General features: G+C 45.8%; 1 protein-coding gene across 4 annotated transcripts in view; it reads right to left on the bottom strand.

The window, feature by feature from the left end:
- ect2 (epithelial cell transforming 2) overlaps positions 1-13,521 on the bottom strand; it is a 31,827-nt gene that overhangs the window by 12,495 nt on the left and 5,811 nt on the right. For all 4 annotated transcript variants that reach the window (XM_040184865.2, XM_040184867.2, XM_040184868.2 and 1 more), the window contains 14 exons: positions 12,633-12,722; positions 11,408-11,515; positions 11,218-11,291; positions 9,523-9,653; positions 8,749-8,861; positions 8,383-8,445; positions 7,445-7,670; positions 5,817-5,941; positions 3,074-3,193; positions 2,929-2,997; positions 2,721-2,831; positions 1,700-1,796; positions 1,430-1,511; positions 615-693 (listed from right to left, as the gene is read on the bottom strand). In XM_040184865.2, coding sequence (XP_040040799.2) covers positions 615-693; positions 1,430-1,511; positions 1,700-1,796; positions 2,721-2,831; positions 2,929-2,997; positions 3,074-3,193; positions 5,817-5,941; positions 7,445-7,670; positions 8,383-8,445; positions 8,749-8,861; positions 9,523-9,653; positions 11,218-11,291; positions 11,408-11,515; positions 12,633-12,722 — 1,488 coding nt within the window. The remainder of the gene's footprint in view (positions 1-614; positions 694-1,429; positions 1,512-1,699; positions 1,797-2,720; positions 2,832-2,928; positions 2,998-3,073; positions 3,194-5,816; positions 5,942-7,444; positions 7,671-8,382; positions 8,446-8,748; positions 8,862-9,522; positions 9,654-11,217; positions 11,292-11,407; positions 11,516-12,632; positions 12,723-13,521) is intronic.

Raw genomic sequence — 13,521 nt, 5'->3', positions numbered from 1 at the left:
AATTCTGATTATTGACTTTTCTGAATTGATTCCAAATCGTTCTGGAGAGAATCGAGCGAAATCAAAAAATCAACATCCCAGCCCTGCCAGCGGACTCCCTGCTGATTATACAGATGAAGCTACAGGCGCTTTAGCGGAGTGCACAGACACACACCGAGGGGAACCAGCACACCCATGTGACATCATACGTCAGCAGATGTGGTGATCACAAAGACAACTAAACAGTAGGCCTGGATGATGGAAGACCAAAAAGCCAGCGTTGCCCGGCCTCCGATGGACCGACCGCTGGCATCACACAACTAACGGGACAAGAATCCTGACCAGTGAATACGAGCAGGGCTCGTGTGTCTGATAACCAGCAATGTGATGTCATCACTGCGACAGGAGAGTCAGGTATCTCAAACCTCTGCAGGCCTGAATGTGAAGAGGTACAGCCCTGTGGCCCCATCGGATGAAGTGCAGCGAGGAACAGGTCACAATGTTCCCACAGCGACTCCTCCAGTCCCCCACACTACCAAAGTGCTTGTACCTGTATCCTTGCTAACGGACCAGTAGAGTGAAAAGGAGGCGGTGGTTTCATGTTATTAGCTTATGATCAGCCCTGGTTCACTTACAGGGCAGCCGTCCACTTCATAAACAACATCAAAGATCTGCTTCTGGCCTTCAGTCTTCCTCTTGTCCTCATTGATGTGACTAGAGGGAGGAAAGGGAGAGCCAATGGACATTATTTACATATCTCAGTAGCGCTGAAACTATTTACTAAGAAATATATTGGTTAACATACAAAAAATTTGGATCATTTAATTAAACATAGTTGACAAGAAACGGTCTTTAGGTAAAGCTCCACTTCTGGATGCTAGTTCTATGTTACCGTGATTAAATTCGTTAAAGGCGGTTATGGGGGAGGCGGTGCCATTTCCCCCCTGCGCTGGTGTCTGCGTGTGCCCATCGGCGGGACTCTGCAGAACGTAAGATGTAACCTGACGCCGCGCCCCCCTATTCAATGTTAGGGGAAGCACTGCTCATGGCATCCCGTTTGGGATTCTTTCATTTTGGAGATTGTCCCGACGTTTCCTTGGTGTAAATGTAAGGTTGGGTTCAGGATGACATGATCAGAACAGCAGCTCTGCGTTCCATGGGTATGACTGGCATTGGAAGGGTTTGGGAAGCAGCAGGTTCTTTTACAACAGGAAGGAACGTGCCTTCCAGTTCTCTACGAGACAGGGGGCTTGTACAGACTTATTGCATTGAAATAACAAGCTGTCATACTCAAACTTTAATGAAAGTCAATTGTTTTTTTTGCTAAATCTTTCTAAACAACGGTGGTTATTCTTTGAACGATTGGAGAGTTCGCATGAGATGGAAATGATCAGACGTTCCTGGCTGAGGGATCAGGACAAAAGAAGAGGCTGAGGTCTCGCCTACTCACGTCATAACTTCTTTCAGAGACTCAATTGCTTTTTCCAGCGTTATCTTGTCTGGGTTGTCATCCGACGTATGCTTCTTTATGTCTGAGGAAGAAAAAAGGGCAAGTTTGCTCAAAAGCAGACAGGCAGCATGAGATGAAAATGACGTGGAGACAAGAGTAGAAAGGGGACATAATGGTATGAGAGGGGAAGGAAAAGGAGCAGAAGACAATCTACGATGTCATTTGCATACTTCTTTTCCAACGCGGCGTGTGTGTGTGTGTGTGTGTTACCGTTAAGGAGCAGGGCCACACTGGGAAGTCTCTGCACAGGTCTGATGAGCAGCTCCACCAGCGTCTGCCTGCCACACTCTGGCCTTGACTGGTTGATCTGGACAATGAAAGCAGTGTGCGTGTGTGACACATGGACAGAAACACCAACAGTATGAAGGTTTATTAGCTGAAGTCCATCTGTCCAATGGGCCGTTTGCAGACAGATTTTTTGACAGTAGTTGTGCACTTTTGGATCTGTGACAACACACGTCTGTTTTTCTTATGATTAATAATACATTTATAGCTGTAAATCTGCATCAGGTCAGTAACCTTTGCTTTATACATTACCAACATACTTTAACTGCATTAGCTAGACCAAATCGTGTGTCTGACTGACTCAGCTAAATACTGAGCGAGTTCTGACCTGGCAACCCTTCTTATTATGGATTTAATGATGTGTGTAATAATCTTTTCTTTCATCCCACCACCCTGTTGCCACATGTTCAAGGCCTGAGTGCTTTTGCCAGAGGAAGAGAGAGAGATCATATACTGGGAAACCTTGCTTCTATCCCCACATGGAAACAAATGCATACATGACATTACGGTCAGCTTTAGGGATGCTGTGGGGAGGATCTGATGTAGCCACTGAGCTACAGGGGTTTCCCTCATTCTCTTGTTTGAAACAGCAGCACACCAGATAAGTCAGAGATTGATTCAGTCACTTAATACCATTCCTACAACCTTTACCGGCAGAATTTACACTGAACTGAACACTATTTGGGTATTCGTCATGTATAATACCTACGGTTGCAAAATTACAGGAATATTCAAAGTTGGAAACTTCCCATGGGAAAAGGGGAATAAGCTGGAAATATTATATTCATACTAAAAAAACATTTTGTTTTGTCATAAGCAGACATGTAAACATTTCTCATGACTTAATCCATTTTTGAGTAGAACAACAAAAACATACACATTTAATAAAATAGTGTATTTCATCCATCCATTGTAAGCAAACACCTCCAAGGCGTAAAGGTCCTACCTTAAGAAAAGCATGGAAGCGGGGCTTTTGTCTCTCACAACGAACTATTGTGTCCTTGCTCATTTCAAAGAAGTTGACGAAGGGTGGGTAGGCCTTGACCAGCTCTTTAGACTTGATGCAGAGAGGAGGAAAGGTGAGAGGCATCAAAACAACGCACACGAGAGACAAACATAAAGGGACAACATCTGTCTATGATACGGGGACTCACATATTTTAGGATGATGTCTCCTACACTCTTGTCCTCTGACCAGTCTGTCAGCAGCTCCTCCAGGTTGCTCTGAAGGAGAAACCAAAGATTACACTCAGAGGACCCGTCACAGCCATGTGGATGCAAACAGCTCAGGACACTCTACCTTTATTCTAGTGTGAACGTCGTAGATTTCTGGGATGCTGCCAAATATATTCTTCATTTCTTCTTGGGCCAGGATGGGTCCACCCACCTGCCCCTCTTTCTCCAATGGTATCTTAAAAAGCTTAAAAAAATATGAACAAAAAATATGAACAAGAAAAGGAAAAATATGAACATGCTTGGTTTTTTCAACAAGAAGTAAGAATCTCAGATCACTTTCAAAACTATACTTTGCTACCAAAATTGATCCACGGCTAGAGAACAATTAAACGTTACTGCCGCTTAGTTGCCCTAAGTAACGGCATCGTAGAGACAGACGGGTACCGGCATCGTAGAGACAGACGGGTACCGGCATCGCAGAGACAGACGGGTACCGGCATCGCAGAGACAGACGGGTAACGGCATCGCAGAGACAGACGGGTAACGGCATCGTAGAGACAGACGGGTAACGGCATCGTAGAGACAGATGGGTAACGGCATCGTAGAGACAGACGGGTAACGGCATCGTAGAGACAGACGGGTGACGGCATCGTAGAGACAGACGGGTGACGGCATCGTAGAGACAGACGGGTGACGGCATCGTAGAGACAGACGGGTGACGGCATCGTAGAGACAGACGGGTAACGGCATCGTAGAGACAGACGGGTGACGGCATCGCAGAGACAGACGGGTGACGGCATCGCAGAGACAGACGGGTGACGGCATCGCAGAGACAGACGGGTGACGGCATCGTAGAGACAGACGGGTAACGGCATCGTAGAGACAGACGGGTAACGGCATCGTAGAGACAGACGGGTAACGGCATCGTAGAGACAGACGGGTAACGGCATCGTAGAGACAGACGGGTAACGGCATCGCAGAGACAGACGGGTAACGGCATCGCAGAGACAGACGGGTAACGGCATCGCAGAGACAGACGGGTAACGGCATCGCAGAGACAGACGGGTAACGGCATCGCAGAGACAGACGGGTAACGGCATCGCAGAGACAGACGGGTAACGGCATCGCAGAGACAGACGGGTAACGGCATCGCAGAGACAGACGGGTAACGGCATCGTAGAGACAGACGGGTAACGACATCGTAGAGACAGACGGGTAGCGGCATCGCAGAAACAGACGGGTAACGGCATCGTAGAGACAGACGGGTAACGGCATCGTAGAAACAGACGGGTACCGGCATCGCAGAGACAGACGGGTAACGGCATCGCAGAGACAGACGGGTAACGACATCGCAGAGACAGACGGGTAACGGCATCGTAGAGACAGACGGGTAACGGCATCGTAGAGACAGACGGGTAACGGCATCGTAGAGACAGACGGGTAACGGCATCGCAGAAACAGACGGGTAACGGCATCGTAGAGACAGACGGGTAACGGCATCGTAGAGACAGACGAGTAACGACATCGTAGAAACAGACGGGTAACGGCATCGTAGAGAGACGGGTAACGACATCGTAGAAACAGACGGGTAACGGCATCGTAGAGAGACGGGTAACGACATCGTAGAGAGACGGGTAACGACATCGTAGAGACAGACGGGTACCGGCATCGCAGAGACAGACGGGTAACGACATCGTAGAGAGACGGGTAACGACATCGTAGAGACAGACGGGTACCGGCATCGCAGAGACAGACGGGTAACGACATCGTAGAGAGACGGGTAACGACATCGTAGAGACAGACGGGTACCGGCATCGCAGAGACAGACGGGTAACGACATCGTAGAGAGACGGGTAACGACATCGTAGAGACAGACGGGTACCGGCATCGTAGAGACAGACGGGTAACGACATCGTAGAGAGACGGGTAACGACATCGTAGAGACAGACGGGTACCGGCATCGCAGAGACAGACGGGTAACGACATCGTAGAGAGACGGGTAACGACATCGTAGAGACAGACGGGTACCGGCATCGCAGAGACAGACGGGTAACGACGTGAGGTTCTTAAGGTTGAAAATCAGGAACTTCCTGTCTCAAAGTGATGCAGAAAAATGAGTTCATGCGTTTGTTAATTTTGGACTGGATTGCTGTAATTCTTTATTATCAGGCTGCTCTACTAAATTTCATGGATTATGGTTCAATCTGGACCCTGATCCTGCCTCCTGCCGTGGCCCTGCTGATAGCTGCTACTGCTTTCATCATCATTATTACGATTTTAAATATTAAATCACATTACCATTACTGTCATCATAAACCAACATTACACTCTCCTAATCTTTGTGCTTTCCGTCCCCACAGGCTTCTGTGGATGGTGGTTCTATGTGATGGTGGTTCTATGTGATGGTTGTTGCCCCTGCAGTGGTCTTGCCGTACACCTGCTTACTACTCGCAATTACTTGAATCATTTCTGTCATAGGAATTTAATGTATTGTACATCTTTTACATTGTTCCTTCTGTACACATGACATCATTGTGTCTGTTCATCAGGAGAAGGATCCTCCTCTGACGTTCTCACTGCCAATTGTTTTATCCATAAGAAATTATTCTTGTGAAAACATAAGTGATCATTAGGACTCCATAATAATCACAAATGTTGATTAAGGTGTAGCGATCACTAAACATCTGAGTGATGGAATGCAGCTTGGATCGCAACAGACCGTCTGTACTACAAACCAGGCAGCAAGGAGGTGTGAAAAGTGACGCAAGGGACACGCAAGGGGGTCTTGCGTCTGAAAACGCAGAAGCATAAACTAGGCTTTTGGTTCAAACTGCTGTCCGGGGCAACTGGGAGGTGGGGGAGCGTACCTGCAGGATGGTGCTTAAAATGTCCACGTAGTTGCTCTCTGTCTGGTAGAGCTCCTTGGAGACCTGCCACCTGGCTGACTGCTTGCACAGAGCTGGAGTGGAGCTCTTGGAGGGCCTGGGGGTCTCTGCAGGACGAGAGCAGGTTGAGCAAGAGCACTGACGGGCCTCACCCACTATTCTCAGGACATCAGGGCCGAGTCCAAGCACACACAAATTATTTTTCCACAAATGTATTTTGTATCCCTGGAATAGATGAGGATTAAGATCCGATCAAGATGTTCTTTAAATATTGATCATCTATACTCTTTTTGTTACAACAGGCATGATTCAATGGTAGCTGAGGGGACACTGGGCGGCACAAGGTCATGCTCCATAAAAGCTGTTCTTCAGCTCCATTGGTAAAAGTGATGCGTGGTTCATCTATTGTTAGCACAATATATATATATATATATATAAATAATAATGATATGAATTGTAGTCACACATCCGAGTCGCATTGTCTCTCAAAATGTTAACGTCGGCAACTCGAGTGGGATCCTCCTCTGACGTTCTCCCTAAGGTTTCTTCCCTTTTTCCCCCTCTGGGAAGGGTTTTTTCATTTTTTGGGGAGTTTTTCCTGTGCTGAAGTGAGGGTTTCGGACAGAGGCCGTCGTATGTGTACGGACGTGTGTACGCTACCACCATTCCACCTCTGCAGCTCATCCACAATGCTGCAGCTCCACTGGTCTTTAACCTTCCTAAGTTCTCCCTCACTCCTCCACTCCTCCGCTCTCTTCACTGGTACCGGTGGCTCATCCAGTTCTAACCACTGGTGCTCACGTACCATGCTGTGAATGGATGGGGTCCAGCTCACATCCAGGACCTGGTCCAACCCGACATCCCGACCCGCACTCTCCGCTCTGCATGTGATAAACTGCTTGTTCCTCCTCACTGAGAGCAAAACACTGGACTAGATCTCCACTCTTTGCTGTCCTGCTCCTAAATGGTGGAAGGAGGTCTCTGAAGACATCAGGACCACAGAGAGCCTTCACATCTTCAGACTAAAGACACACCTCTTCAGACTCTACCTCCACTAACACAATAACTACCTGTAGCACTTACATTGGACTTATAATGGTTCTTATCTATAGCAAGATGTATATCGGCTTATTTGATGAAATTGCTCTTTCTTGTTACTTGTTCTTTTGTCTGCATCCTGGTTGAAATGCACCTTATTGCAAGTCGCTTTGGATAAATGACATGTGATGTCTCTGTGTGAGTGGCTGAAGTTGCCCCCCCAGTGCATACGGATATAACCAGTTGGCCTGTCACTGTCTTACTCCTGGAGCCAACGCTGACCTGTGGAAGTCTCTGGTTGCTCCTCCTCTGGAAGATGAAGAGAACATGTACCCTGGTAGGACCTGCCACTGTCTGTCCTTATCCTCTTTCCCTTGGTTTTCCTTCTTCTCATCCTACCAGTGGCCACACTCCTTCCTCCTTTGCTCTCTGAACTGTTCCCTACTCTGTCTTCTGAAATTAAGAGGGAACCATCCGGGTTAGTTGGATCTTGAGGAAGAATCTCCCAAAGAAACAAAAGAGACTACTGTACTACAGTTGGTTGGTTTTCCTGTCCTCCATCGTTCTCTTACCTGCCAAAGCTTTGCATGTCTCGGGGGTATTAGAGATGTCCAGCAGAGAGCCGATGGACAGCGAGTGCTCTGCTGACGGCCTTTTGCGTGGTGGAGGGAAAGGGGAGATCTCAGTCTCATTGGTCAACTGAGCCAGCGTGTCCCTGAGACGCCGGCGCTTGCGGTTACTGTTGGGGGTGGTGAGGGACAGGAGGGACACGGCCTTCTTCATGGCTGGGCTGTCGTTCTGACGTGCAGTGGGACAGAGGTAATAATGTAAAAACCAAACAAACCAAAAGGAGAAAAAAAGGCTGAAGGAAAATGAACAACTTTAAGCAACGACTACAAGTGTCTGTTGAACAAAGGAGGAGGCTCCTGATCTACCACTGATTTTCTGAGTGATGAGTTACTCTTTAAATTTGATTGGATTGATGTATAATAATCACTCTGGCTAAAATGGATCAGGACCTCAAATGGCAGATTCTTCCTTTAAGGGTGGGGTAGCTGGCCATTTGAACTTCCTAACGGGATGAGATGATGGTGGTAAAAAGATTCAATGAGGTTCCATACGTGAAGGAAAGGCCTACGATCTACTCGTATCTCTCCTTGAGTTCTGGATGACAGCACAGGGCCCGATGTGGCTCCTTTCTTCAGCTGCATAGTGGGATTGTTTAGTTGACTTGTCAATCTTTGACCCGTACATGTCTTCTGCAGCTCGGAGATGTTTCAAACCTATGACAATTCACTTATTTATATCATCCTAGTTGGACCACTGGGATTCCCTTTACACCGAAGACTGAAGCATCTAAACCAGTGAAATCAAGCTAACGTTTGAATCCATAAGCAAAGATAAAGCATGCAGTACCTTGTCCCGTGACTGGGGCAATGCTACATTAACACGGCTTATTTGGGTCCAGAACCCTTTCGTTGAAGTACTCCCATGTACATTAATTCCTCACCTTCTCGTAGAAGTACATGGACTCTCCGGCCCGAGCGTCCATCTGAATGCTGCCCCAGAACCACTACACAGAAGAGAGGAAACGTTTGGCTTTTACTCGCCCCGGGGTTAGGACAGATTATATATATATATTTTATATATATATATATATATGTGTGTGTGTGTACATATTTGATTGTAGTGCTTAAACTAAACACTCTCTATATCCAGAGGTCATCTAAAATAAGGAATTTGGCATTGTGTGTAAAATGATTTGACAGGTTTCTCTTGTGTCTCCATCTTCCTGTAGCAACAGTTATCTAGTCCAGTATCAGAGGAGTCAACGGTTGTGGCTTTTGGAAGCTGCACAGAGAAAAACTCTACCTACCTCCTGTTTGACCACATAGACTTTGTTTGAAGAAAATGGCAGTTCCTTTACGGAGTTTTCCTCCACCACCATGTGTGTACATCTTTCATCTCCAACCTCAAGATATTTGCCACCTTAGAAACAGAGAAGCAGGGGGATGATGATGTCATTTTAAGGGATGCGATAGTGTCTCCAAGCATCAGAAGTGACCCTCTTTCTCTAGCTGCAGTTATTCAATAATAGGTGCACCAACACTGAATGAAGAGTCTGCGCTGCGAACAAGGAACTCAAAAGCAGTTTGATTTTTAACATCAGTGTTTCCCACAGTAGCAGTTAAAATAAAATAAAATATATATATATATATATATATATATATACACAAATATAAAACCATTATAACCGGTAAGTTAATGTGTAAATCGATTTAGATTCCCAACAGGTACCAGCATAATGATTTCAGCAGCATAAACATCTAGCAATAGTCAGTTGTCAAGTACTCAGAACTTCCTGTTTGTACTGGATTTCTTTTGAGGAATCTGTTAAATAACAAAACAAAAACAAACTTTCAGTGATGCAACATATTGATGACACTGGTTCTATCACCTGTCTGGAAGATATTTCAAATAAAGTGTCTACGTAAGAGTTTGCTACCTTGGTCCAGTTCTTGTCTGTTTTGGTTGTGGTGAGCTTGAAGGTCTTAGGCACGCCTTCAAATGCTCTCATTGGTTGAGAACAGTTAATAGTGGTGATCAAGCTAATACCCCACTCCCCATTCCTGTGAGCTGCAGCACTGACCGTGTTTGAGGGTCCTCTCCTCCATGTTGGTCTTCTCCTCATCTGAAAACCCCCAGAAACTGAGGACGCAGTCCTGGAACGGAGGCACTTTGTACTCTGTTCGAAAGTCCTCTTCTGCTGCGTTAAAGTGCCTTAACGCATCAAGGTGGGAGAAGCACAGTTACCATGAATACTATCAGCACCTTATTCCTGTAGATGGGTTAGGATTCATTTTAAGCAGCGTGTTAACGGACGACTGTCAAGTTACCAACATATTGGACTGTTCCACTAATATACAATGGTGAACAGACCGTACGGTAATAGATTTCGTTTGTAGTCTTCTGACCACTCAGAAGACTACGTGTCACCATTCAGCCCTCTAAGAGCGGCCGTCATCAACAGAGCCAGGCTCCTCCGACCGTATGACCCATCGCCAACCGATCCAGCAAGGATCATCCCCTCGGACAGCAACAACCAATCAAATCAATAAGAATCGCTTTGTCCTGTATCGGTTATTGTTGACAAATAGATTTTTAATGCCATTTAAAAAAATTCATCTCATAGCTATTTTTTAGCTGTATTTAGATTTGGTGCATACATTTACTTAACTTGCACTGATGGTATTAATTTAATGAATAAGCTTCAAGTGAACATGGGGGGTGTGAGTGTGAGTGTAGAGAACAAGTTCTGATTATCCTGTTTTCTGATTTGTATTTTTCTTTATTTTTTTTAAATGATTATGTTCCAGACGCAACCTGTTTGTGGACTTTGCAATGTGAAGTTTTTTTAATCCGTCGATTGTCAAAAATAATCCACCAATGATCAAAATAACCGTTAGTTGCAGCCCTGCGTACAACTGTTACTGGTTGAGTTTGAGCTTTAGGAAAATAAACAATGACCACCATCATGCTGACAGTGACTTTACTCCCTGAACCCCGAGGCTCCATATGACATCGAAGTAGGGCCGATCGCTTTGGCCAAAAATCCATATCACGGTATGTAAAGTAAACACATTGACCCCGAAGAGGGCCGCGGCTACCTGAACAGCTGTTCGCAGGCCAACTTGGCGGCAACTGGCCGGCTCGTTGGCGTGTTAGCTTGTTGTGGCTGCTAGTGTTGCTACCAGAGGCTCGACAGACTTTGCAATAAACCGTTTTCTGATCTAACTTGCGTCAGATTTTGCAAAACCAAACACCCTCCAAAGAGACTGAGCTCCTCTGTTGGCACGAGTTGTGTTGGTGCATCTCTGGTCTCTCCTTGTTCCTCCCGTAACGCTCTTTTCCCCGTTTTCATGTAGCAACAGTTACTTCTTGTTGTGAGCTTTACCCAGCATGCAGTTCGGCAGGGTCATTTTATAAATATACAATTATTAGTGTTACAAACTGTTTATGTGTCACAAGCTGTTGTTAAAGAGTGTTTGTTGTGCGTTATTCATTGTTGTCATAAAGTTAGAACCAACTCACACTCCACAATCTCTTGAAAGCACCTCCAACACAGCAGTGCCAGAATGAAGCCATATCCAGGTTGTTTAAAGCTACCGATACCAACACTTCTTTCCCTCAGAAACAAATACCAAAGCAGCTGCCGTGGATATAAAGGAGAAGCTGCTCCCTGAACCTGCAGTTCATCAGCAGCCGAGGTGACTCCTCACAAGCAGGGAACAGCCAGCTCGGTGGAGCTCGACATGAGCTGGCTTCTTTCCTTCCTTGTACTTACACGTCATCTCTTCTCTCCCAGGCCTTATGAATCCATGACGGAGTCAGAATGGGCGTCCCCATGCACACCGCCAACTGAGGGAAGGACACAGTGAAACGTGTCATTCCACCGTCACAGCGCTGGCTGAAACACTCAATCCCTTCACCCCCCCCCCCCCATATGATGGTAGGGGAACACTGGATGTACTAACCCGGTATTTCTCTCCATGGGTGGAGTAAGCGACGAGATGCGTAACCTTGGTGCTGAAGTCTTTCCGGATGGTTCCACCCATGTGATGAACCAGATTCACCAATTTCTTCTACACGGGAACAAAAAAGCAAACACAAGATGAGCACTGAGGAGCACTTAGCCAACAGCACCGAGAGGAGCAGCAATATGAAACAGAAAAAGGGAACGGAAAACTAATGCAGCCTAGGAAGACAACCATCCTGATTCAACCTTCATGGAGGTCTATTTGAATGCCTTGGACTTTAGGTACATTTCGATGGCTGTAGTTTGCAGTGAACTGTACTGCTTTTGTGTACCACAGCGTACGAAACCAAGTTATCAAAAAATAGGACTTAAGTAACATTACAAATGTTGAGAATAAATAACTACAGACTACACATTGCATGAATAGAATAGGCAACAACCGCTTCATGCACTGCTTTGATGATTTGAGGAAAAGTGTTTACAGCACATGTTGATACGTAAAACTGTTTCAATCACTGAATGAAGCCTGACGTATTTGGGAATAAAACTCTTGATCAGCACTCAGCATTTGTTTATTGATGCCGTCGTCGTTCATTTAACGCGGTGCAGAGAGGTCTGTGGTCTTGGCCATTAGTTAATTTACTTATTTTTGTGTAGGTAGTACATTAAATAGGTTTAAACTACTTGTACAGGTAATTTATTTAAGTTATGTCCCGTTGTATTCATTTGTGCAGTTATTGACGTGTCTAATGCGCAACCAGATATTCAAATATATGCGTTTTTTTAAAGTGAATATTCGAATGTCATTTTTGAGCGATTTTAACAGCCCTAGTGTGCATACAAGTTATTAAATGGGTTTGCTTTTGTGGTTGTGGTGGCTGATGACGCAAGCAGGAGTGTTGCCGTATTTTGTTTAAACGGTAGAAGGAACTATCAAAAGGGTCCAAAGATCCAGGACGTCCCATTTCAGGGAGCGCTCGGTTGAGTCGATGCGGTGCTGAAAGGATGCAGCCCAATGAATTGAGACACAGCTCGTTGTGCCTTTTGTTGTGATCTGGCACATAGAAAATGCAAAGATTAAAATGAACCTGACTTCGAGAGCCCCCCCCCCCCCGATAGAATGATAACTGCTCCTCTAAAGAAATGTTGCTTGATTAGAAAACAGGCTTTTTTATGCAGACACATTACAAAGACAGGGCTTAAGAAGAAGGTAATGCACTCACCATTTCCTCTTTATTCCTGAAGCCGGTGAAGCACAGCGACAGGTTCAGCATGGTGGTGCAGTAGAGAGGACGACAGGAGAACTGGAGAGGCTGCGACGAGGGAACAAGCAAAAACAACTTCGCCGCTTGTTTTGTCTTTGAACAAGAGGAGGAAGAACCTTCACACTGACAACAGCGCCATATTCAACACGGAGGTCTGTTGCACCAACACCAGACTTTGGCATGGTTTGGATTTTCAGTTACAGTCCAACTTCTACTGCTTGATCTCAACCAACAGCACGTAAAAGCAAAACGACCACCGACCAACGCCTTCTAGTAGCGGATCACAACCCTCACCGTATTAAGAAGTTCAAAACACTTAAAGAAAAGAAATGTTGGCTATCATTTTACATAAAATGAAGGTATCCAATAGAGATGCTCCGATCTGATCGGCCGATATTGCCATTATCGGTTTTGATCGCCGTTCTCAAAACGGCCGATCAAATTTGTCTGATCAGATTTTTTTTTTTGAAAAGCTTGTGATTGGCCGTCTCTCCATGTTATTACATTTCATTGGCCCCCGTCTTCGGTGGCGGGTGGGTGAAACCACGGAGACAAAACGGCTTCGCCGGTCTGGCAATATTACAAGGTGTCGGAAAAAGATAATAAATGTGCAGTTTGCAACGTCTGCTCAAAAGTGGTTCCCCTGGAGGAACGCGTCAAAGGGGTTTCAACACCACGAACCTCATACGGCATTTGAAAGCTTGTCACAAGGAATTTGAGGAGTTTACGAAGTTGGCGAGCGTTAAGGCAGATAAAGACAAAGAGCGTGCAACCGCTTCCCAAACGCCACTCAGCTGACCGTAACAGAGACATTGAAACGACAGCAACCATGCAGCAGTGACAACAA

Source organism: Gasterosteus aculeatus, chromosome 8 (assembly GCF_964276395.1).
Source record: "Gasterosteus aculeatus chromosome 8, fGasAcu3.hap1.1, whole genome shotgun sequence".
Taxonomy (NCBI): domain Eukaryota; kingdom Metazoa; phylum Chordata; class Actinopteri; order Perciformes; family Gasterosteidae; genus Gasterosteus; species Gasterosteus aculeatus.
This window is presented reverse-complemented; position numbering and strand designations above follow the sequence as displayed.